Source organism: Lithobates pipiens, unplaced genomic scaffold (genome assembly GCF_037356315.1).
Source record: "Lithobates pipiens isolate NorthernLeopardFrog02 unplaced genomic scaffold, aLitPip1_a1.2 Scaffold_27, whole genome shotgun sequence".
Lineage (NCBI taxonomy): Eukaryota > Metazoa > Chordata > Amphibia > Anura > Ranidae > Lithobates > Lithobates pipiens.
Window position 1 is genome coordinate 7,266,079 of NW_027507788.1, and position 26,181 is coordinate 7,292,259.

At 43.4% G+C, this 26,181-nt stretch overlaps 3 protein-coding genes across 5 annotated transcripts in view; 1 reads left to right on the top strand and 2 right to left on the bottom strand.

Moving 5' to 3' along the window:
• The first annotated feature begins 4,790 nt into the window (after positions 1–4,790).
• LOC143933464 (phospholemman-like) overlaps positions 4,791–26,181 on the top strand; it is a 104,852-nt gene continuing 83,461 nt past the window's right edge. Inside the window, exons 1-6 of one of the 2 annotated variants that reach the window (XM_077456368.1) lie at positions 4,791–5,036; positions 6,830–6,872; positions 7,402–7,434; positions 8,309–8,383; positions 12,360–12,403; positions 16,215–17,506. In XM_077456368.1, coding sequence (XP_077312494.1) covers positions 5,025–5,036; positions 6,830–6,872; positions 7,402–7,434; positions 8,309–8,383; positions 12,360–12,403; positions 16,215–16,241 — 234 coding nt within the window. In that variant the 5' untranslated portion in view covers positions 4,791–5,024 and the 3' untranslated portion in view covers positions 16,242–17,506. Of the gene's footprint in view, positions 5,037–6,829; positions 6,873–7,401; positions 7,435–8,308; positions 8,384–12,359; positions 12,404–16,214; positions 17,507–26,181 lie in introns of those variants that run through there. The other variant, XM_077456369.1, reaches the window with a different exon arrangement.
• On the bottom strand, positions 5,319–6,362 carry LOC143933069 (uncharacterized; the record flags this gene model as incomplete). The annotated part of the gene is made up of 1 exon (XM_077456026.1): positions 5,319–6,362. A coding segment is annotated over one exon (1,044 nt), but the record flags the coding sequence as incomplete, so codon positions are not given.
• LOC143933463 (leucine-rich glioma-inactivated protein 1-like) overlaps positions 21,713–26,181 on the bottom strand; it is a 40,521-nt gene continuing 36,052 nt past the window's right edge. For both annotated transcript variants that reach the window (XM_077456366.1, XM_077456365.1), the window contains one exon: positions 21,713–24,333. In XM_077456366.1, the coding sequence (XP_077312492.1) occupies positions 23,471–24,333 (863 nt within the window). In that variant the 3' untranslated portion in view covers positions 21,713–23,470. The remainder of the gene's footprint in view (positions 24,334–26,181) is intronic.

A 26,181-nucleotide genomic window follows, 5' to 3' on the forward strand; every position in this document is an offset into this window, starting at 1 on the left:
AGACCTTCTACAAGTTGGGTGGTGGTGATGGTGTGGAGACCTTCTACAAGTTGGGTGGTGGTGATGGTGTGGAGACCTTCTACAAGTTGGGTGGTGGTGATGGTGTGGAGACCTTCTACAAGTTGGGTGGTGGTGATGGTGTGGAGACCTTCTATAAGTAGGGTGGTGGGGAAACGCTCTATAACTGGGATGGTGTTGATGCAGCGATGCTCTATAGGTGGGGTGGTGGTGCTACATGCTGCATGAAGACTGGGGCTGTTGGAGGGGACTGGGAGGAGGAGACCCTCCTATAGATGGGGTGTTGGTGTGAAGATGCTCCATGAGGAAGGGGGTGGTTAGTTGGATCGCAGGGGAGGAGATGCTCTATATGTTCGGTGGAGGTGCGGAGAGACTGTATAAGTGATGTAGTGCTATGTGCTGTATGGCAATGGGTGCGGTGGGGGGGAAGAAAGTGTTGAGTAGCAGGCATGGTGACAGGTGCTTGGGGGGGGGGGGGGGGTCTCTAGTAAGGAGTATGTTGTGGGACCCAGTGAGAGGTGCCTTTTGGGGAGTCCCTAGTTGAGGGGGTGCCTTTGGGAAGTCTTTAGATGAGGGGGTGCCTTTGGGGAGTCCCTAGTTGAGGGGGTGCCTTTTGGGGAGTCCCTAGTTGAGGGGGTGCCTTTTGGGGAGTCCCTAGTTGAGGGGGTGCCTTTGGGGAGTCCCTAGTTTGAGGGGGTGCCTTTTGGGGAGTCCCTAGTTTGAGGGGGTGCCTTTTGGGGAGTCTTTAGTGGAGGGGGTGCCTTTTGGGGAGTATAGAAACTATAATCAAGAGTCCAGTATTTGTAAGGAATGAGCACACATTTGCACCATTTCACTTACTGACTTTTTTTCCCTCTCTCTCCTGCAGGGAGCGCCAGTCGCTGCTGAACATGACGTCCATTCAAAAACTTTTTTAAATTTTTTTTTTTTTTTTTTTTAATTTTCTTTATAACAGTTTGTGCTTCGCAGACTTTGACCCCCCCCCCCCCCCCCCATCTTTGCTATGTAAACTATTTTCTGTAACATTTTTAACTACTAATTCAATAAAGTCGGTTTGTTTTCTCACAGCGTGTTGTCTTCTTTGAAATCGGTCGGGGGTGCGTCCTCCGATTCCTGTCCGCAGAGCCCCCCCCCCTCCCCCTCCCTCGGTAGGTGTGTTGTGGTTGAACGTTTATGATGGAGGGTTTAAAGGAGAAACTCCATTGGGTGAAAAGCATTGTAAATCTGCTAGTCCATCCATCGACCCCCACCCAGAATGTTAATGGTGTTGTCCAATGGTGCCCCCTGTGTTCTTTCCTCTAGGGGGGGCTCTAATACAGGAGATGTGTTACCGGTGTGTGTGTATGTATATGTATATGTATGTATGTATGTATGTATGTATATATATATATAAATTTATTTATTATAGCGCCCCCCCCCCCCATTCAGATATAATATTTCCTGCTTGTGTGATTGGCTCACTGATTTTCCCAGAAGTCTGCGCTAAGATACAAATCAGATTTTGGGTATCCTCTGCAACAAGAATGTCTGTCTGTCTGTCTTTTTTTTTTTTTTTTTTTTTTGAGATGTTCCTGAAGGGAACTCACATCTAAAGGAATGCAGACCCTGCCACTTTCCTCATTAGAACCCTGCAGGTGCAGCAGCTGATTGATGATAATTTTATAAAATCACTCCCATTCACTTTGTATTCCCAAAGTCAGATTTTAGGCATCCCCTGCAATAGGAATTTCAGTTTTGGTCAGAAAGTCCCAAAAGGTTTAAACACTTCTAAAGGGATGCAGACCCTGCCGCTTTCTTTAGAACACAGAGTGCACCGGGTGATTTAGAATAAACCAGGTCCTCCCGTTCTGAATCAGTCTGCACAGGATATGGGGAAACGAACCGCTATTTCTTCAGCGCAACATAAGGTTGGAATCTGCTACAAAGTTCGTTACAATCCCTGCAATGTACAGAGATCACCCAGAGAGGGGGAGGTTTGGTCTCAAAAAAAGTGGAGTTACCCTTTAATCCCCTTCCTGATGAGTGTATGCATACCTGTATATGCTCCACAAAAGTGGGTCTTCAATGGGGACACAAATACACTATATTACCAAAAGTATTGGGACGCCTGCCTTTACATGAACCTTAATGGCATCCCAGTCTTATTCCGTAGGGTTTAATACTGAGTTGGCCCCACCCTTTGCAGCTATAACGGGTTCAACTTTTCTGGGAAAGCCGTCCACAAGGTTTAGGAGGGTGTCTATGGGAATGTTTTGATCATTCTTCCATTGGCGCATTTGTGATTTCAGGCATTGATGTTGGATGAGTAGGCCTGGCTTGCAGTCTTGGATTGAGGTCAGGACTCTGTGCAGGCCAGTCAAGTTCCTCCACCCCAAACGCACTCATCCATATCTTTATGGACCTTGCTTTGTGCACTGGTGAGCAGTCATGTAGGAACAGGAAGGGGCCGTCCCCAAACTGTTCCTACAAAGTTGGGAGCATGAAATTGTCCAAAATGTCTTGGTATGCTGACACCTTAAGAGTTCCCTTCACTGAAACTAAGGGGCCAAGCCCAACCCCTGAAAAAACAACCCCCCCACCGTAATCCCCCCCTCCACCAAATTATTTGCACTGGTGCACAAAGCACGGTCCATAAAGACATGGATGAGAAAGTTTGGGGTGAAGGAACTTGACTGGCCTGCACAGAGTCCTGACGTCAACCCGATAGCACACCTTTGGGATGAATTAGAGTGGATACTGTGAGCCCGTCTGTCTTGTCCAACATCAATGCCTGACCTCACAAATGCTCTTCTGGAAGAATGGTCAAACATTCCCATAGACACATCTCCTAAACCTTGTAGATGACCTTCCTATAAGACTTGAAGCTGTTGTAGCTGCAAAGGGCGGAGCCAACTCAATATTGAACCCTCCGGACTAAGACTGGGATGTCATTAAAGTTCATGTGCCTGTAAATGCAGGTGTCTCAATACTTTTGATAATTGCGCGTGTGCTGCGCCATTTGAAGACGACCCACTTCGGATCTGCTACTAACAATCAGTAACCAGAAGGCCGGCTTCCCGATCATCTGAGCAGTGCGATGGCCTCCGATTGGCTATCATAGTGATCAGTCACTGTATGGCCTGCCTTTTGTGGGGGGAGGGGGTTTCGTCACATCGATTTTTCTAAGTTTCCAGTTTTCTTCTCTAGTATACAATGTATCTTCTCTTTTCGAGGGGGAAAAAAAATACATTGTATACTAGAGAAGAAAATTGGAAACCTAGAAAAGTGTGTGAAGAAGAAGAAGAAAAAATTCAATTCAATAGCCAGATGAGGGTTTGATCGGGGTCAGTGTCCGGATTAGGGTTGGGGTCAAAGTTCAGGGTCAATGTATTTTAGGTAGGATTAAGCACTTGCCAACCGCCTAACAGGGAAAATATGTCATCTGATCGATTGTTTAATACCGGGCTTAAGACTGCAGCTAAATGCCATAACTCCAGTATTGGAATTTCCCTCAGGCGATGATCTTTCTGATTTAAAAGCGATTCTAGCGGTGGATTTGCCGCTGGATAACTTTTTGCAATTTTTTTTTTTTTTGGAGCCCCATGGTGAAATATCCAGGTCCTTAACAGACCCCTGATGTCTTACTTTTGAAGCAGAGACTGTTCCTTTTTTTTCTGCAGCAGGGGAAGTCTGTACAGCACGGGGTGATTAGGGAGTGCCCAGGTACACCTGGCACACCTAAGATATAATATTATATACACACGCATACATATATAATGTGTGTGTGTGTATATATATATATATATATATTTATTATTATTATATATTTTTTTTTTCTTCTAAATATCTATCCAGTCGGTGTTGCTGTAGGACACCAGAAGTAAGGTGACAACAAGCCCAACAGAGGTCCTAATCCTTCCCACATCGAGAGAGAGGGGGTGATTTGCACTGACAGCTCCCCCTGGTGGATATTTTACTAATTACTATATTTAAAGCAGACGGAAAACCAAGCTTGCAAAAAATAGAAAAGTACTTTTATTAGTAACCCCGCTGAGAATATTGGGATAATGTGTAAATAACATTACTTGAAATTTATATCACTACTGATATTGTGGGGGGGGTGTACAAGGCTGATAATTAGTGAAACTCCACCTCTTGTCTTCGATCTCCTATCGGCATTTAGCCACTGTGTTGATAGTAAAATTGTGAACCTTTATTACCCCCCCTGGGTCCTGAACCATACGTCTACTCTACATTTATGTAAAGAAAAAAATAACTTTTTATTGGGGGTTTTTCAACCACCTTTTGTACAACACTGTCCTAATGGATTATTTCTTTGTTTGTCTTGACCTATGTTCATATGTTTCTTCTTTACTACCTTTGTGTAGTTATTTATAATAAAACGTTATTGAATTTTAAATTCTAATTCTTATTTTTTGAATATTATCTGATACCGCAATAGTCCCTACTGTTCCCACTAAATCTTAGGAAATCTTCTCCCAGAGTTTTTTTTTTTTCCTATTCTGTGAGCTTTATGCTCTTTTCTGTTTTGTACCCCCTGGGTCCTGGTGTGGGCATTGCCAGTACTGTGACTCTGATGTCCTCCAGGGGCTGCAGTGTGGCACATGGGGTGGTAATACTGAATATGTATATAATAACAAGCCTCATCCAAGCATCGCCCCAAGTAACATTGAGGTCCAATAAGTCCGATCAGGCGAAGGACAGAACAAGCCGAGTAAAAATCCTGGAGTTCAGAGCTGCCGTTGTTGTTGTTACTATGTATCCTCCAGGAGATCTTCTGTCCCCTCTGGCAAAACAGTGACAGTCTATATACTGAGCGCCCATTGTCTGATCCTCTCACCGGTCTGTATTGTAAACTCTTCTCCTGTCTCGCTTTATCCTGTTTTGTCCTGAGTGTGTTTGCAGTAAATAATGTCCATAGAAACGTATAAGTATCGCTGCTGTACGCCGGAGTGGTGTTGGTGCTTCCAGTGTGATCTGTACATGAGATGCCCTGAGAGGTCGCGATGTTCTGCAAGGTACATGGATTTCTGTATTCTATAGAATATCAGATCTATATATGTATCTATTGATCTCATTCCCTTCTTCCCTCTCCTTTTTTTTTTTTTTTTTTTTTCTTATTTATATTTTCTCTCTCTCTCTCTCTCCCTCCCCTCTTTTCCTCTCCGCTCTCTTCTTGTTCTCTCTCTCGTTCTCTCTCGTTCTTTCTCTCGTTCTCTCTCTCTCGTTCTCTCTCTCTCGTTCTCTCTCGTTCTTTCTCTCGTTCTCTCTCTCTCGTTCTCTCTCTCTCTCGTTCTCTCTCTCTCTCGTTCTCTCTCTCTCTCGTTCTCTCTCTCTCTCGTTCTCTCTCTCTCTCTCGTTCTCTCTCTCGTTCTCTCGTTCTCTCTCTCGTTCTCTCTCTCTCTCGTTCTCTCGTTCTCTCGTTCTCTCTCTCGTTCTCTCTCTCGTTCTCTCGTTCTCTCTCTCGTTCTCTCGTTCTCTCTCTCGTTCTCTCTCTCGTTCTCTCGTTCTCTCTCTCGTTCTCTCTCTCGTTCTCTCTCTCGTTCTCTCTCTCGTTCTCTCGTTCTCTCTCTCGTTCTCTCGTTCTCTCTCGTTCTCTCTCTCGTTCTCTCTCGTTCTCTCTCTCGTTCTCTCTCGTTCTCTCTCTCGTTCTCTCTCGTTCTCTCTCGTTCTCTCTCTCTTTTTCTCTTTTTCTCTCGTTCTCTCGTTCTCTCTCTCTCTCGTGCTCTCTCTCTCTCGTTCTCTCTCTCGTTCTCTCTCTCGTTCTCTCTCTCGTTCTCTCTCTCGTTCTCTCTCTCGTTCTCTCTCTCGTTCTCTCTCTCTCTCTCTCGTTCTCTCTCTCTCTCTCTCGTTCTCTCTCTCTCTCTCTCGTTCTCTCTCTCTCTCTCTCGTTCTCTCTCTCTCTCTCTCGTTCTCTCTCTCTCTCTCTCGTTCTCTCTCTCTCTCTCTCGTTCTCTCTCTCGTTCTCTCGTTCTCTCTCTCGTTCTCTCGTTCTCTCTCTCGTTCTCTCGTTCTCTCTCTCTCGTTCTCTCTCTCTCTCTCTCGTTCTCTCTCTCTCTCTCTCGTTCTCTCTCTCTCTCTCTCGTTCTCTCTCTCTCTCTCTCTCTCGTTCTCTCTCTCTCTCTCGTTCTCGTTCTCTCGTTCTCTCTCTCGTTCTCTCGTTCTCTCTCGTTCTCTCGTTCTCTCTCTCGTTCTCTCGTTCTCTCTCTCGTTCTCTCGTTCTCTCTCTCGTTCTCTCGTTCTCTCTCTCGTTCTCTCTCGTTCTCTCTCGTTCTCTCTCTCTTTTTCTCTTTTTCTCTCGTTCTCTCGTTCTCTCTCTCTCTCGTTCTCTCTCTCTCTCGTTCTCTCTCTCGTTCTCTCTCTCGTGCTCTCTCTCGTGCTCTCTCTTTTTCTCTCGCTCTCTCTCGTTCTCTCTCTCTCTCGTTCTCTCTCTTTTTCTCTCTCTTTTTCTCTCGTTCTCTCTCTCTCTCGTTCTCTCTCTTTTTCTCTTTTTCTCTCGTTCTCTCTCTCTCTCGTTCTCTCTCTCTCTTGTTCTCTCTCTTTTTCTCTCTCTTTTTCTCTCGTTCTCTCGTTCTCTCTCTCGTTCTCTCTCGTTCTCTCGTTCTCTCTCTCGTTCTCTCTCGTTCTCTCTCGTTCTCTCTCGTTCTCTCTCGTTCTCTCTCGTTCTCTCTCGTTCTCTCTCTCTCTCTCTCTCTCTCTCTCTCTCCTATTGTAAATCTGTCCCATGACCCCTCTGACTTGCTTTGCATCTGATAAATCTATTTTTTGTATATAAAAACATAACCAGCTTTATTTGCCTCCTCTCTCTCAGGTTTTCCATTGCATTCTTCTGATTCTCAGTGTGATTATAACAGGTGAGTAGAATGGATTGTTATCCTGAAGAGTTGGGTCATCCCTGAGATGGAATGTAAAAGGCCCTCCTGTCCCAGGGGTCCACAGCGCCCCCTAGTGCCACCTTTCACTACTGGGCATGGGCAGTCCATATATCTGTTACATGGGGTGTTTTTTTTTGATTTTTTTTTTTTTTCTTTACACCATCCAATTAAGTCTGAGCTTATTTCAGAGCCCTTAAATGTATGTTCCTTTGCATGGGAGGCGATGGTTTTTATTGGTTGTACTTCAAGATTGTATCAGCTTTTTCATTTTGCAGATTTTTTTTAAAGCCCCAATCCGATCCGGGGTAATTTTATGAAAATTTGTCTCTTGATTTCTATTGGATATATATATATATATATATATATATATATATATATATATATATATATATATATATATATATATATATATATATAATTATTATTATTATTATTCTTTTTTTATTTATATATATATATATATATATATATATATATTTTTAACACTCCCATCTGCTTCCCCTCACAGGATGTGCTGCAGAATCGGATCCATTTCACTATGGTGAGTACGGCATTAAGTCTTCCACTGAGGTGTACTGAATGGACCAGCTGAAATCCACTTTGTGGGCGGTCCCATCGCGTCTTCTTCCTTCCTACCCAATATCTTTCAATTGAGAGATCTAAGGGGCCAGGCAGAAAATTGTCAGTCGAACAGGGGCTGCATCCGGCCCACCCGGCAGATCTGTCCATTTGTGATGTATAGTGCGGATTGGGGAATCTGTTAGATTTTTTGTTTTTCCCCCCCCAGCTCGCACAAACACAGATACACATATATACAGCCCCTTTGAAAGAAGGTCCACTTTCATGGGGTTACATACACTATATTACCCTTTAACCCCTTCCTGATGTGTATGCATACCTGTATATACAGCCCCACAGAAGCGGGTCGTCTTCAGTGGCGCAACACACACATATTATATTACCAAAAGTATTGGGACGCCTGCCTTTACACACACTTGAACTTTAATGGCATCCCAGTCTTAGTCCGTAGGGTTCAATATTGAGTTGGCTCCGCCCTTTGCAGCTATAACAGCTTCAACTCTTCTGGGAAGGCCGTCCACAAGGTTTAGGAGATGTGTCTATGGGAATGTTTGACCATTCTTCCAGAATGTGCATTTGTGAGGTCAGGCACTGATGTTGGACGAGAAGGCCTGGCTGGCAGTCTCCACTCTAATTTATCCCAAAGGTGTTCCATCATGTTGAGGTCAGGACTTTGTGCAGCCCATTAGTAGCCATAGCAACACAATACATTGGTGCCATAATAGTCCTAACTTTCTGAACAAGTAAATCCAGTCCTTTATGACGTTGGCTGGTCGAGTCTTTTCTTCAGAATGTATCACCAGAGGCATCTGTGTGTGTTTTTCTTCTCTCCTCAGATTACAAATCTCTCCGCATTGGAGGTTTAGTGTTTTCAGGAGTGATGCTGACTACAGGAATTATAGTTCTTCTGAGTAAGCAAATTTTACGTTTTTTTTTTTTTTTTTTTTTCTTTAAAAGGATTAAAGTGTATCTAAACCCAATAACAAAAGTAATTTATTGCACTTTACCAGCCCATAGATGTTTTTTATTTGTATATTTAACAGATAAAATGAAGCAAAAAAGAGAGGAGTTTTATTATTTGGTTTTACCTCCACTTTGAGGTGTGTTTATGAAAAAAATTGCATGGCTGTTCCTCCATTGAAAATGCATGTAAATTCATATAAAGATGTGAAAATAAAAAAATGAAATGTTCTCAAGCTATATTTCTTGCACTGAGTGAAATGTGGAAAATACTGCATTATGGCCACTAGATGGCAGTGAGGAGCTTACTTTTTCTTATGAGAGTCAGTGCCATCTAGTGGCCACAATAGAGTATTTTCTGGCGCACAGTTTATCCTACCTTAAGGGTGCAAAATGATTTTGTTCTTTAGTGATAACCATTTTTGTTGAAAGGGTTGTATTTATTTATTTATTTATTTATTTATTTATTTATTTTTTTTTTTTAATCACATCCATAAAAACTGCATGTACATTTGTTCTATGCAAATGTAGAAAAATAAATAGCTTTTCGTCTGTATTATCTACAATTCGAATGTGCGAAATCTAGTAATACTGCATTATGGCCACTAGATGGCCATAATGCGGTAAAAAAAATACAGAAAACACTGCATTATGGCCACTAGATGGCATTGACGTAGGAAATAAGTAAGCTCCTCATTGCCATCTAGTGGCCATAAGGCGTTTTTTTTTCTGCACAAGCAGATTATTTTTCCTGAGTGCAAAAGGATTGGGTTTCCTCATCTATCAAAACTGCAGGTAAACCTGTTCTTTGGGAATGGGAAACAAAATTGAATGTTCTTATGCTATATTCTCTGCAGATCAAATGTGTGAATGGGGAAAATACTGCATTATGGCCACTAGATGGTGCTGACCATCATATGAAAATTTAGTATGCTGCTCAGCATGTACATTCACTCTGTGTGAATGGAAAAAAAATTAAAATGTGCTCAGGCTATATTCTCTGCAGATCAAATGTGTAAATGGGGAAAATACTGCATTATGGCCACTAGATGGCAATGAGGAGCTTACTTCTTTCCTACGTCAATGCCATCTAGTGGCCATAAGGCGGTATTTTCTGCACATGCAGATTATTTTCCCTATGAGAGCAAAATTATTGGGTTTCCTCATCCATTAAAACTGCATGTAAACCTGTTCTTTGGCAATGGGAAAAAGAAAAAAAAATGTGCTCAGACTATATTCTCTGCAGATCAAATGTGTAAATTGGGAAAATACTGCATTATGGCCACTAGATGGTCCTGAGGAGCAAACTTTTTTTTTTTTCTATGATAATTAGTTCCATCTAGTGGCCATAAGGCTGTATTTTCCACGCACACAGTTTATCCTACCGTAAGGGTGCGAAATGATTTTGTTCTTTAGTGCTAACCATTTTGATTAAAAGGGGTGTATTTTTGAGAAAAAAAAAATTGCATAGATGTTCATCCATCAAATGCATGTAAATGTGTTCTGTGCAAATTTAGAAAAAATGTGTTTGGTTTTTTTTGGTCTATTATATCTGCAATTCGAATGTGCGAACGCAGAAAATACCGCATTATGACCACTAGATGGCAATGAGGAGCTTACTTATTTCCTACGTCAATGCCATCTAGTGGCCATAAGGTGGTATTTTCTACACAAGCAGATTATTTTTCCAATGACCGCAAAATGATTGGGTTCCCTCCATCAAAACTGCATGTAAACCTGTTCTTTGGCAATGGGAAAAAAAAAAATGGAATGTTCTTGGGCTATGTTCTCTGCAGATCAAATGTGTGAATGCAGAAAATACCGCATTATGGCCACTAGATGGCAATGAGGAGCATACTTATTTCCTACGCCAATGCCATCTAGTGGTCATAAGGGGGTATTTTCCATGCACACAGTTTATCCTATGTTAAGGGTGCGAAATGATTTTGTTCTTTAGTGCTAACCATTTTGATTAAAAGGGGTGTATTTTTGAGAAAAAAAAAATTGCATAGATGTTCATCCATCAAATGCATGTAAATTTGTTCTGTGCAAATGTAGAAAAAAAATGTTTTTTTTTTTTTTTTGGTCTATTGTATCTGCAATTTGAATGTGCGAATGCAGAAAATACCGCATTATGGCCACTAGATGGCAAAGAGGAGCTTGCTTATTTCCTACGTCAATGCCATCTAGTGGCCATAAGGGGGTATTTTCTGAACATGCAGATTATTTTCCCTATGAGAGCAACATGATTGGGTTTCCTTATCCATCAAAACTGCATGTAAAACTGTTCTTTGGCAATGGGAAAAAAATGGAATGTTCTTGGGCTTTGTTCTCTGCAGATCAAATGTGAGAATGGGGGAAAATGCCGCATTATGGCCACTAGATGGCAATGAGGAGCTTACTTATTTCCTACGTCAATGCCATCTAGTGGCCATAAAGTGGTATTTTTTTCTGCACAAGCAGATTATTTTTCCTATGAGAGCAAAATTATTGGGTTTCCTCATCCATGAAAAGTGCATGTAAACCTGTTCTTTGGGAATGGGGGGGGGGGGGGGGGGGGAATCAAATGTTCTTGGGCTATGTTCCCTACACATCTAATGTGTGAATGGGGAAAATACTGCATTATGGCCACTAGATTGCTGACCATCATATGGAAATTTAGTATGCTGCTCAGCATGTGCATTCACTCTGTGTGAATGAAAAAAAAAATGTGCTCAGGCTATATTCTCTGCAGATCAAATGTATAAATGGGGTATATACTGCATTATGGCCACTAGATGGTGCTGACCATCATATGGAAATTTAGTATGCTGCTCAGCATGTGCATTCACTCTGTGTGAATGAAAAAAAAAAAATGTGCTCAGGCTATATTCTCTGCAGATCAAATGTATAAATGGGGTATATACTGCATTATGGCCACTAGATGGTGCTGAGGAGCAAACTTTTTTTCTATGATAGTTAGTTCCATCTAGTGGCCATAAGGTGGTATTTTCCACGCAAGCAGTTTATCCTACCTTAAGGGTGCAAAATGATTTTGTTCTGGGAAAATACTGCATTATGGGCACTAGATGGCGCTGAGGAGCATATGAGGAGTTCTATGATAGTCAGTTCCATTTAGTTGCTGTAATCCAGTATTTTCTTGTTGCACACAAATTGTCCTCCCTTTTATGGGAGCGAAATGATTGCGTTTCTTTAGTGTGAACAGGTTTTATTGAAGGGGGCTTATTAAAACTGCATGTCCGTTTTTTGTGCGAATGGGCCAAAATCGAATGTACTCAGGCTACATTCTTTACAGATCGAATATGTGAATGTAGAAAATACCCCATTATAGCCACTAGATGGCAATGAGGAGTTTACCTATTTCCTATGTCCTCCTGTGGCCATAATGCACTATTTAATGCACAGATTATCTTCCCTATGTGAGCAAAATAATTGGGTTTCTTTTGTGCTTTTTATTTTATTGAAGGGAGGATGTTTAAAACAAATTGCTTTGCTGTTCATCTATCAAAACTGCATGTAAGCTTGTTCTTTTGAGAATGGGACAAAAATGGAATGGTCTCAGGTTTATTTTCTCTGTAGGTTGAATCTGTGAATGTGTGAAATACTGCATTATGGCCACTAGATGGTGCTGACTATCATAGGGAACATGCAAGCTCCTCTGCACCATCTAGTGGCCATAATGTGGTATTTGCTGATTTTAGTTTATCCGAACCCCCGTTGCTGCTCTGTAGTTTGGTGTTTGACTGAATGAATGGCGGGGAATGATTGCCGACAGATGGGATCTGCATGGTGTCAGCTACACAGTACAATGTACAGCAAGGAATTGCATATGACCAAAGCATTGCGTGATACCGATAACATTAGAAAGTTCCAACCAATTGCACCCTACGAGGATTATACGCTAACCTGTTTCCTCCATCTTTTCAGCTGATCTCAACATTTGGAAGAGGAAGAAAAGCGCATCAGCAGAGGTAGATTGTCCTTTGTTCTTCTACTCATTTCCTCAAACTGGCTATTGAGACTTGTTTGGCTGACTATCACAAAGCACTATATCACCAAAAGTATGTGAACCCCCCTTCCCTCCAAATTATGGCGTTCAGATGTGCCCAGTGAAGGGTACTATTAATACGACATTGTAGACCATGTCGTATTAATGGTCCCCTTTACTGAGAAAGTGGTGGAACAGAAAAGGGTCTTAAATAGTCGTAACAGTTTGGTGAAGACCCTTTTCTTTTCCACCATGACTGTGCCCCTTTGTACAAAGCCAGCTCCATAAAGACATGGTTTGACCAGTTTGGTGTGGAGGCACTCCTGTGTCCTTCACAGAGCCCCGACCTCAACCCTACTCAACATCTTTGGACCTCAGCCCTACTAAACACCCTTTTTTGATCCACCATGACTGCCCCCTGTGTACAAAGCCAGCCCCATAAAGACATGGTGTGACCAGCTTGGTGTGGAGGAACTCAAATGTCCTGTACTGAGCCCTGACCTTATCCCTACTGAACCCCTCTGGACCTCAACCCCATTTTCTGTTCCAGCATGACTGTGCCCCTTTGTACAAAGCCAGCTCCATAAAGACATGGTGTGACCAGCTTGGTGTGGAGGAACTCAAGGTCAGGGCTCAGTTCAGGACATTCGAGTTCCTCCACTCCAAACTGGCCAAACCATGTCTTTATGGAGCTGGCTTTGTACAAAGGGGCACAGTCATGCTGGAACAGAAAATGGGGTTGAGGTCCAGAGGGGTTCAGTAGAGATAAGGTCAGGGCTCAGTACAGGACATTTATCTCTACTGAACCCCTCTGGACCTCAACCCCATTTTCTGTTCCAGCATGACTGTGCCCCTTTGTACAAAGCCAGCTCCATAAAGACATGGTGGGACCAGTTTGGAGTGGAGGAACTCCAGTGTCCTGCACAGAGACCCAACCTCAACCCTACTGAACATCCTTTTCTGTTCCACCATGATTGCCCCCTGTGTACAAAGCAAGCCCCCTTAAGACATGGTGTGACCAGTTTGGTGTGGAGGAACTTCAGTGTCCTGCACAGAGCCCTGACCACAACCCTACTGAACAGCTTTGGACCTCAACCCTACTGAACGCCCTTTTCTGTTCCACCATGACTGTCCCTGTGTACAAAGTCAGCACCATAAAGACATGGTATGACCAGTTTGGTGTGGAGGAACTCCAGTGTCCTGTACTGAGCCCTGACCTCATTCCTACTGAACCCCTCTGGAATTCAACCCCATTTTCTGTTCCAGCAACGACTGTGCCCCTTTGTACAAAGCCAGCTCCATAAAGACATGGTTTGGCCAGTTTGGGGTGGAGGAACTCCAGTGTCCTGCACAGAGCCTCAACCTCAACCCCACTGAACATCTTTGGACCTCAACCCTACTGAACACCCTTTTCTGTTCCACCATGATTGCCCCCTGTGTACAAAGCAAGCCCCCTTAAGACATGGTGTGACCAGTTTGGTGTGGAGGAACTCGAGTGTCCTGTACTGAGCCCTGACCTCATCCGTACTGAACACTTTTGAGATGAATCAGAACGCCAACTGTGAACTGTGAGGCAGGTCCTCTCATCAATACCTGACCTCCCAAATGGGCATACATTTCTACAGACACTCTACAAAGTCTTGTGTAAAGCCCTCCCATAAGAGTGGAGGTTGTTAGCCACAAAGTGAGTCAACTCCATATTAATGTCCATGATGAGGGGGGGGGGGGGGTAACCCTATATTAATGTCCCTGACGGGAGAAGGGGAAAAGGGGGGGGTTTATATTGATGGCCAAGGGGAAGGGAGGAGGGCATGCAGCTCCATATTAATGACCATGGCGTGAAACTTCATATGAAGTTGCCCTCCCCATGGGCCATTAATATTAAAATCCATGGGGTGCTACATAAAAAGGGCGATGGGAAGGGGGAGGCACTCTATATTAATATCCATGGATCCACAACTATATAGATCAGAGCAAATTAGAGGGACTTGTTCTAAACCAGGGACAGTCCCTCTAAACCAGGGACCGTTGCGAGGTATGTTAATGGCCCATGGGGAGGGAAACTCAATATTAAAGTTCATGGGGGGGCTCTTGATTAGTGACCATGGGGGCAATTGCATATTAGTCCATGGGTGCTCCATAATAATGGCTATGGGAAAGGGGGGGCACCTCTATATTGATGTCCATGGAGGGGCTCCATATTAGTGGCCATAGGCCACTTGATATTATTGGGCTCCATATTGATGACCATGGGAAGGGGGGCAACTCTATATTAATGACCATGAGGAGGGCCTGCATGTTAATGGCCCACGGGGAGGGCAACTCAATAGTAAAGTTCATAGGGGGCTCTATATTAGTGGCCATGGGGTGGAGGGCCAACTTGTTACTAATGTTCATGAGGGGGCTCTATATTAATGACTATTGGGGGGGCTCCATTAATGTCTCATGGGGGGTTCAACTCTAGATTGGTCCATGGGGGGCTCTATAATAATGGCTATGGGAAGGTGGGGCACCTCTATACTAATGTCAATGGAGGGGCTCCATATTAGTGGCCATGGAGGGCGGCAACTCTATATTATCGTCTATTCGGATGACGACATGTGGATGACCATGGGAGGAAGGGCAACTCTATTTTTATGTCAATGAGGAGGACCTCCATATTAATGTCTATTGGGGAGACCCATAATAACGGCCCAAAGAGAGGCAAACTCTCGATATAAAAGTCAATGGGTGAGGCTCCATAATAATGGCTATGGGGGGGGGTGGGCAACTCAATATTATTTTCCATTGGGAGGGCTCCATATTACTGACCATGGGAAGGGGGGAAACTATATTAATGTCCATGAGGAGGACCTCCATATTAATGTCAATTGGGGAGCCCCGTATTAACGGCCCAAAGAGAGGCCAACTCCATATAAAAGTCTATGGGTGGGGCTCCGTAATAACAGCTATGGGACGGCGGGCAACTCTATATTAATTTCCATGAGGAGGTCCTCCATATTAATGTCTATTGGGAAGCCCCATATTAATGGCCCATGGGGAGGCCAACTGCATATAAAAGTTCCATAATAGTGGCAATGGAAAGGGGGGCAACTCTATATTGATGTCCATGGAGGGGCTCTATAATAATGGCTATGGGAAGGTGGGGCACCTCTATACTAATGTCAATGGAGGGGCTCCATATTAGTGGCCATGGAGGGCGGGGGGGGATTCGCAACTCAATATTATTGTCCATTCGGATGGTGCCATGTTGATTACCATGGGAAGGAGGGCAGCTCTATTTTTATGTCCATAAGGAGAACCTCCGTATTAATGTCTAGTGGGGAGCCCCATAATAATGGCCCAAATAGAGGCCAACTCCATATAAAAGTCCATGGGTGAGGCTCCATAATAATGGCTATGGGGAGGGGGGGGGGGCGGCGGCAACTCTATATTAATGTCCATGGAGGGGTTTGTTCCATATTAGTGGCCATTGGGGGGACTTGATATTAATTGAGGGGTCCATAATAATGACCATGTTGGATCATAAGGTTCATTTGGTGGTGGACTCCATATTAACGTCCATGGTTTTGGAATTGGATTTCCAACAAGCTTGTATAGGTGTGATGGTTAGTTGTCCATGGACGTTTGGCCATACTGGGTATATTTTGGCTATAAATGAATTGGAAGTGTGTATTTACAGCATATGTACAGTATTTGTGTGTATATGTATATATATATATATATATATATATATTTCCTTTATCCCTTTTATCTCACCCAATCACTTATTTTTTTTTCTTTACACTTTTTAGGTCGCAGTGGAAGGAAAGATTTGCTAGGACCTCCTTATTGGGACACATCTAACCAAGGCACGAAGACCCCACTGAACATTCTTGTAAGACTCTTCTCCGTATTCCGGCCCGGTGAATGGCACACCAATGGCGCTCAATGGATAAATCCGTTTGGCTGAGTCGAATGCGGACGCGCAGATTTAAGAAGTTCACAAGAAGTACGTTTCTGCTATCGTGTTCTCTGCTGGTTTTACGGGCTCTGGAGGACTCCATGGCTTCCAGTGGGAAATACACAAGATTTCCTTGTTGTGACCGGGGAGCGGACAGTCAACCGGAATGGTGCCTCTGTGTGAGCATCCCATAGACAGCAGATATAAGATGGCGGCAGACCCGTAAACATGTTGAAGCCGTTTCAAAAGTCAATTTACAATCTTTCAAAGTCTGCAGATTCCAGAATAATCCCTGGTGATCCTGCCATGAAGGACCTTGTTTAGGACCTTCCTTTTATAGGGTGACAACAGTTGGCATCTGCTATGCAAGCAACTGCGTAAAGTCCACATCAAGACAGGTTTCCAGGAGTTACCTCTGCTTGATGAAAGACTTGACTCGTCATACGGGGAAGCCTGCTGATCCTGCCCATAGCCTATTTGCCTGGCTGTCATGTTTAGCCATTGGGCTTTAAGTGTGTATATCAAGAAAATTAGCCCCACCCCCCCCCCCCTTATCTACCTTTGTTCCGGTTTTGAGATTCAACCTCATAAAAAAAATGGGGATTTTCAGTGGAGGTGGTGATCACCGGGAGCCCCTGTTTCTCTTATGACCGGTTTTGGTTAAAGCTCCCCATACTCTCATTACAATCTCCTTCAGAGTTACCAAAATTTCATAACATGAGGACCTTCCTGAACTATCCAATCACAGAACCCCCCGGATGTAGAGTTATTAAGATTGCAGATATAAATTCATGGAAAACGGGGGACTGATGCATAATTATTGGTAGATCTATTTGTTGTATGTATCTATTGCTATTTGACTGTACTAGCCAAATTATTGTGTCGGGTTCCAGTGTTCTAGAAAAAATTAAAAATAACTATAAAACTGAATAGGAAAACACAAGTTGATATCTTGAGGCAAGCTTTTCATTGGGTTAGATGCGCAGTACATTCGAGTGGATGTGACTTTGCGCACTACTCTAAAATATCCACAAGCTGGCAGCATTCCCTATTCATTCAAATAGGGCATTTCTAAAACCATATTAATGACTGTAGTTTTGGGGGGGGGACAAAGGGACAAATGGAACTCTAGATTTAAGTCTATGGCTCCATAATAATGGCTGGGGGGGGGGGGGGCGCAGGTGGAGGAAAAGGACAGCAGAGCCACATTAATGTCCATGGGGATTGGAGGTTGGCTCCATGTTAATGTCCAAGAGCAGAGAGGAACTATTAATGTTCATAAGGGAGCCTTGGGGGGGGGGGGGGAGGGACATTCCATATTAATGTTCATGAGGGAGCCTCTATAACTGTCCATGGCGGGGGGGGCATTCCATATTAATGTTCAAGGGTGTGGTGAAATCCATATTAATGGTCATAGTTTTGGAATGGGATGGCCACAGATGTTTGGCCACGTTGTACAAGTTTTGGATATAGTAGATTGTATATTGCCATGGAAAGAGCAAGTACATATTAATGACTGTGATTTTGGGGGGCAGGACAAGTGGAATTTGGCAAGTCTATGGCTCCATAATAATGTCTGGGGGAAAGAGGCAGCAAATCCACATTTATGGTTATTGGAAGTTGGCTCCATGAGCAGAGGGGAACTATTATTGTTCATAGAGGGAGCCTCTATGTCAATGGAGGGGGCTCCATATTAAATGCAATGGTGGGGGAGATCCATATTAATGTTCATGAGGGAGCCTCTATAACTGTCCATGGGGGGGGGGGGGGCATTCCATATTAATGTTCAAGGGTGTGGTGAAATCCATATTAATGGTAATAGTTTTGGAATGGGATTGCCACAGATGTTTGGCCACATCGTGTCAATTATGGATATAGTGGATCAGGGTTTTTCAACCAGGGTTTCGTGGAACCCTAGGGTTCCTCCAGAGGTTGTTAGGGGTTCCTTGAGAAATGAGAACTTCCGCATCTCAGATAAGATCCCACTGACCTTTTTAGCTATCTGTAAGGGGGTAATTCTTCTCTACACAAGTGTTAAGGGGCATGCTTACCCCACTGACCATCACACTAATGTATCATGAGTTGTAGACTTAGTCATTTTTAGCAGGGGTTCCCTAAGACTGGAAAGTTATTTCAAGGGTTCCTCTGTGTTGGAAAAAGTTGGGAAAGGCTGTAGTAGATTGTACTTAACCATGTACAGGGCAACTACATATTAATGTCCATGGAGGAGGGAGTAAAGTCCATGGGAGCTCCATAATAATGACCATGGGAAAGGGACAGCAAATCCACACTTCTGTCCATTGTAAAGTTGGGGGGGGGGGGGGAGCAACTCCATATTCATTTTCACGAAGGAGCCTCTATATTGGTGTCCATTGGGTTGGCTACTCAAAATTGAAGTCCATTGGGTAAGGGGGCTCCATATTAATGTTCATGGGCGAGGTGGAATCCATATTAATGGCCATAGGTTTTGGAATGGGATGTCTGCCAATGGTTCAGCCATGTCGTGTGGATTTTGAATACAGATACTCCTCATTTTCCGATCAGCTCTCCCCACCCGAACGAAACGCTATACATCATTGTACAGTACAGAATTTTCGTTTGTGTTCTGTACTTATGCAAATTAAAACAACGTTATTGAGCTGGAGTTCTGCGTTTTTAGACCTTTTTGTCACAATACAGTAGTTAGGAATGCTTAAAATATCGATTACTTGTGACTCCTCGTTTAACAACCAATTTGTTTAACGAACGGGTCGTTGGAAGGAAACCTGGTCATTGAGGAGTACATGTATATAGTAGAGTGTACAATCGTGACTATGTGCACTACTCTAAAGTGTCCACAAGGTGGCAACATTCTCCAGTTATTCAATTTGGAAATTTGTAAAATTGGGGCTTTTTATTATTTTTTTTCACTGTAGATTTTCCCGATGATAAAACCGCAAGCCCACTATATATATATATATATATATATATATATAATATATATATAAAAACTTTAAATGTATCTGTAAAGCCGCCATGACCTCCTTTTGTAATATTAGTTGTGAAATTATTTTTGGTTCATTCAAAACATTTGGATTTTTTATTTTAAAACTGAAAGCAAAATTTCGAGTAACATTGATACCTAAAGTAGATGTAAACTGTATGACATTTATTTTGCCAACGCTTCATGTATCCAAAAGGATGGTCATGTTTTTATTCATTAATAATCCCCCAATCCTAGTGCTGCTGATCACCTGCAGCCTTTTAGCCACTTCCTGTCTCTCTCTCTGCCCCCCCCCCCCCAGCTGAACCTGATTGCTGTTGGCTGGTTTCCATGATAGTCTCAATGGTGGGTCACACCCGAGCAAGGTGCGATAGTGCAGCTTCTTGTAGTCACCACCAGGGGGTGCATGTGATCACACAGATTGGTAGATAGGGGTGACGTCACCCTATATAACAGGATGTGCCTGAACAAGGACCTTCATGGCAGGATCACCAGGGAATAGTTTGATGAAATCTGCTGATTAAAAAGAAATATTGAAAATGACTTTTGAAGCGACAAAAAACAAAACAAAACAAAAAACTTGTGTATGAGATTTTAGTGATTGGATTTACTTTTATATTGCAGCCGTTTTGATTCAGTATTGGATATGTAGATATATATGCTTTTCTCATTCTAGTAAGAAATCTACAAGGCAATCTCAGATACCTAACAGGGGAATACAGTTGAGAAGCGGGTGCAGGGGGACCAGTTGCAATGGAGAGGGAGAGACCACAGGAGCAAAGGGACAAGGTACTTAAAACTGCATTTTAGGCTCCATTAACATCAACGCATCTCTAAAGCCGCATGATTTCCAGTGCGACTTTTGATGCGACTTTGATCCAGAGAAGTAAAGAAATAAAGTCAGATTAAAGTTGCTCCAAAGTCACACTAATGTAGTGCAGGCACTTTTTTTTTTTTTTTAAAGTTGCTGTGACTTTAAGACCCCTTTCACACTGCCAGCGTTTTTCAGGCGCTATAGCGCCTGAAAAAAAGCGGCTCCTTTCTCTCCAGTGTGAAAGCCCAAGGGCTTTCACACTGGAGCGGTGCGCTGGCATCACAAAAAGTCCTGCCAGCAGCTTCTTTGGAGCGGTGAACCCACCTCTGCTCCCCACTGAAATCAATGGGGCAGCGTTGCAATACCGGCAGCGTTTTGCCAGTGTATTTAACCCCTTTTCGGCCGCTATCGAGGGATTAAAACCGCCCTGCTAGCGGCCAAATAGCGCAGCTAAAACGACGGTAAAAGCGGCACTAAAAATAGCGCCACTTTTCCACCGACGCCCGGGGTGGCTCGGTGTGAAAGCCGTCTAAGTTGCACAGATTTGAAGGATGGGCTGAGACTAGTGGCGCCTGTCCAATTAGGGCACCGCCCCCTCTCTCCAAGTCGCCCCCCTATATGCAATGGATAGATCCATGCATAGAAACTGTTTGCCGCCCCCCCCAAAAAAAAAATCGTTACCACTGGCTGAGACTGGTCATGTGACTTTGATGTCCAAAGTCACATGACAAGTCACACAGGTGTGCATGGAGCCTTCATGTTCCCCTAGACCAGTGATGGTCAAACCTTGGCTCCCCCAGAAGTTTTGGAACTACATTTCCCATGATGCTCAACTACAATGCAGAGTGCATGAGCATCATGGGAAATGTAGACCGAAAACATCTGGGGTGCCAAGGTTTGCCATCACAGCTCTAGACAAAAATGAGCAATTAACCCTGGCAAGGGTGAGTGAGAGCTCCACCACAAGGGTAGTCTTGAGATTTCCTGGAGTTTGAATGGCATGGAGGAGGAGGAGTAGAACACCCATCGGGTATCTATTGTTACTCCAGGCCATCCTTTCTCAACCTTTTCAACACAGAGGAACCCTTGAAGTTGAAATAACTTTCTGGTCTCAGGGAACCTCTGCTAAAAATGACCAACTTAAGATACATTGGTGTGATGGTCAGTGGGAAGAATGTTCCTCACACTTGAGGTCATTGGAAAGACCTACTCCGTTTATAGATAGCGTAAAAGATCAATGGTATCGATGGGAACTTAACTGAGAGGCAGAAATTGCTCCTTGCTCAGGGAACCCCTAGTAACCTCTTGAGGAACCCTGGTTGAGAAACCCTGCTCTAGGCTCTGTTAGAGAAGTTTTCCCCTCACTTTCTGCCCTGCTGACAATGGTTGCACCAGACAGGAAATGAGGAAAAATCTTCAACAAGGACACAAGTAACAATGGGTGGGATGGGACAGGTGTTAGAGATGTCCTAGGCTACATACACTTGCCAACCATCCAGACTTTGTATATGGGACTTTTTAGCTAGAACACCATTATGATTCCGGACACAAATGAATCTAAAAGTTGATACTTTATTTACACAAATGTATCTGTATAGTTTTAGGGTTTGGTCCAAGTTGAGACCCATGTTGAAGGAGGTTTAATATTATTAATACAATATAATAATAGCACCTTCATACCAGCTCTATGAATGCGGTTTTAATAGATTTTTGTGGCTTTAGATTTTAATATCAGTCAGAATGTATCTGTTATCTGAAAAGATTGCAACATTATTCAATATATGAAAGGTACAAAACAATTGTAAAGATACAAAGTGTCCATTCTTTGTGGTTATGTTTTTAATATTAGTTCTAGTAACCAGTCACTTTTCATTACCAAAGGCTTTTTTTTTTTTTTTACTTTCTGGTTGAGCAAGATCGCAATCCTTAAGGTTATGGCTGGGTAAGGTCCTCTTAACCCCCATCACAGTCCATAAGGTCAGGACTCAGGAGGCCCTCGCTCAGCCATAACCTTAAGGACTGAAATTGGGTCAGTAAGACGTTACCCAACCATAAACGTACCCAATCATAACCTTAAGAATTGTGGTAAGGTTTTCCTGATCCCCCGATCACAGCCCTTGAGGATATGATTGGGGAAGGTGCTCCTGACCACCATTATATTCATTGAGGTTATGGTTGGGTAAATTCTTCCTGAATAGGTTTCCTGTTGTAAACCTTAAGGTTACAGCTGCAAAAGGTCTTCCTGACCCCCAATCACAGTCCTCGAGGTTATGGTTGGGTAACGTCCTCCTGACACCATAACCATCCATAAGGATCAGGAAGACCTCACTTAGCTGTAACCTTAAGGACGGCAATGGGGTCAGAAAGACCTTACCCAACCATAACCTTACCACAATCCTTAAGGTTATGGCAGGGTAAGGTCATCTTGACCCCACCCTCATCACAGTCCTTGAGGATATGATTGGGTGAGGTCCTCCTGATCACCATTACAGTCCTCAAGGGTATGGTTTGGTAAATTCCCCCCGACCCTATTGCACACCTTAAGGTTATGGCTGGGGAAGGTCTTTTTGACCCCCGATCACACTCCAGAGTCAGGAGGCACTTACCCAACCATAACCTCAAGGACTGTGCTGGGAATCAGGAGGACCTTGCCCAGCCATAACCTTAAGGACTGAAATAGGGTCAAGAAGACGTTACCCAACCATAAGCTTACCACAATCCTTGAGGTTATGGCTGGGTAAGGTCCTCCTGATTCCCAGCACAGTCCTTGAGGTTATGGTTGGGTAAGTGCCTCCTGACCCCTATTACAAACCTTAAGGTTATGACTGGGTAAGGTCTTCCTGGCCCCCAGTCATAGTCCTTGAGGATTATGGTTGGGTAAGTTTCTCCTAACTACTCGAAGTTTATAGGGTAAGGAGGTCCTTGCCCAGCCATAACCTTAAGGGCTGCAATGGGGTCAGAAAGACATTACCCAAACCTTATCACAGTCCTTAAGGTTATGGCTGGGTAAGGTCCTCCCACCCACCATCAAAGTCCCTGAACTTGTGTTTGGGTGATTTCCTCCTGACCCCTTTGCATGCCTTGATTTTGAGTCTTAAGATTTGAGTTTACTGTAATGAAGTGAAGAAAATTGTTATTCTTTAGAAAATGAGGTTGTTTTCGGTGTCGTTTATATTGAAAATGAAAAATAAATCTGTTTCAGTTAAAAACAGTGCCTTTGGTTTTCATAATAGTGGTTGTGTGGTGGCTTTTATTTCCAGTTTGAGGCCTTAGCTTTTCTATCTTGTTTAGCTCATTTGTCCAGACAAGCTCACATTGAATTGTCTTTCTCTATGTACTCATAAACCACAGTGTCCCCTCCGAAGCTTGCCACAAAAATAAACTCCCTCCCCCGCACACGCACTGTGGTTAAAGCTCTGGCTTCCAACACTTTGAATTCCTGCATGGGCACCAAAGGCCCTGAAGATCCTTCCTTGTCATTGGTCTCCTCAACTTCCCAGTGTTTCCATTTTTCAAGTTGGTATATCCAGGCGTAGCCGTAGTCATTTCCCAGCAGAGCGTGCCAATGTAGACCGAGGAGAAGAGGTTGGAAGACATGGGAACCTCGGGACGGCAGCTGCTGCAACTGTTTAAACATGGAGCCATCCCACCTAACCAAAGAAGAGTCTCCCATGTATCTCACCAGGCAAGCAAACACCCCGTCCTCAGCATCGGTGAAGTGTTTGACGGCGTAGACATCCCAGGCTTCCGGAATATCGGTGAGGCGTTCCAAGCGCTTGTTCTCAAAGCGATATACTAGAGGCCTCTGTGAGCCGCTACTCATGATCAGATGTGGGGAGCCCGAGAGCATTAGGGGTTCAGCGTCCGTGTCACGGTACCAACGAGGCAGCTGCTGCTGTGGGTAGAAGCCCACACCGTTCCATCTGTAAAGGGTGCTGGCGCCAGACTTGGCACTGTCTGCGATGATGAAGTAGAGGTCCCCTTCGGTGGACGTGAAGCTCTCAACGTCGTTGGGCTTGCGGATGTCTGTAAAGTGCTGGAAAGGACGAAATGTCGTCGGGCTTCCAGGAGAGGGGTCTCGGCGGTAGACGTAAGTGCCACCAAATAACTGGGCCACCACAACGAATAACTGCTTGCCAATTACCAAAGGCAGGCAGGAGACCACCGCAATACCTGCAACCATGGGGAAAAAAAAAAAGATGTAAGGAAAATTGTAAAACTCAACATCTACATCTCCACAGCCTGACAGAGATTGGAACCCTTCCCCATTCTATCCAAAATGAAATAAAACTTGAACTGGAGTTGAGCTTTAAATAGGGCTGGTGGTTCACACCACACTTTTTTGATTTGGATGCATGCGTTCTGCTGCGTTTTTGATAAGTTTAATGCGTTCCAATGCAGGTTTTTCTGCCAGTTTCCTTCCCCCCCTCAGTCATGCGATTTTCTTGCGACTCTGATGTTATAGGTTTTTGGTTTTGGCCAACAACACTAGCTAGTGTGACCTAAATCCTTTCACTTCCTGGGTTCTGTGGCACTCCAGTGCTGTGGCAATGCAAGCACGACGTGCGTTTGCAGCACATGTCTAACACGCGCCGTGTTTTGCGTCTGGAAATTTGCAGATGCAAATTCAGCCTAAATGGCAACATGAAGGATGCGCTTTTTCCCAGACTTACGGCGGCACGCGTGTTTTTGGCATTCTGAAATGCCCAGATGCGAATGAAACCCAATTATGAATTAAACCCCAATCACGATTAGCAGAGACGTGTTTTGCCAGGACCAAGAAGGTTCTTGAGATACTTTGGGGCATTTGTCCTGCATAGGGTAGCCGATTCATTTGCACGCCACATGTTTTACACAAAAAAATTGAAATGCGTGTTTCCGCTATTGGTGTGAATGGGATTTGCTTGGAAGGAGAGGTGAGTGGTCCGATCGGGTCTGTTTTTCAGCTAGACTCAATTGGACCTTCCATTCTCCTCTGTAGGCAGTCAGATGTAGATGGACCTGGCTACCTCCGATCTGATGAAAACAGATGGAGGGGGATCAGTTTCCCTCCATCTGATTGGATCGGAGGGCAGCCAAGTGTAAACGGGCAGCCGGTTCATTTACATCGGGCTGCCTATAGAACAGAGTGGGGCTGGACCCGTCATCCAACCACTCAGCTCAGCAGGGGATCAGTGGGCAGATCCCCTGCTGAGCAAAACTGGATGTCGCCCGTGTGAAGGGAGCCTAAAAGACGACTTACCTCTCTGCCTTCACTTAACTCAACCCAAAAAGTTATGGTTCCCTGAAATCTGGTGGGAAATGGACATTACCAGGAGTGTCAATTAGACATGTGAAATTAGTTTTGTTACAAATTAGTTTAACAAAATTCGACAAATTACTGTAGTTAATTCGGAAATATTCAAATTAACGAAAGCCAGTTTAAACAAATAATTCAAAAATTTGGAGATTCAAAAATACTGAAATTCAAAAATTTGGCGATTCAAAAATACTGAAATTCAAAAAACTATTTCGGAGTTCCGAAAATTGGGAGTTCCGAGATTCCGAAATGGGGAAATTCAGAGATCAGAAGATTCGAAAATCTAATTTGGAAATTCAAAAATCAGAAGATTCGAAAATCCAAAAACAAGAATGAAAATCCCAAAATTCGAAAACTCGAAAATATGAAATAATAACCAACTAATAACTATTAATTTTTCCTTTCAAATTTGGCTGTTGGTGAACGTAATGAATACAAATTTTTGTATCTGCATCTAAACAAATGGAACGTAACAAAAAAAACAAACAAAAAACTTTTTATTAATTTGTTATGTTTCATTCATTTAGATGCAGAATTCATTATTTTGGATAATTCATAACTTCGGAAAAAATCGTATTCGTTACGTTCACCAACAGCCAAATTTGAAAGGAAAAATTAATAGTTATTAGTTGGTTATTTGAGAATTTTAAGGTTTTCTAATTCTGTGACTTTCATTTTTGTTTTTGGATTTTCGAATCTTCTAATTTTTGAATTTCTGAATG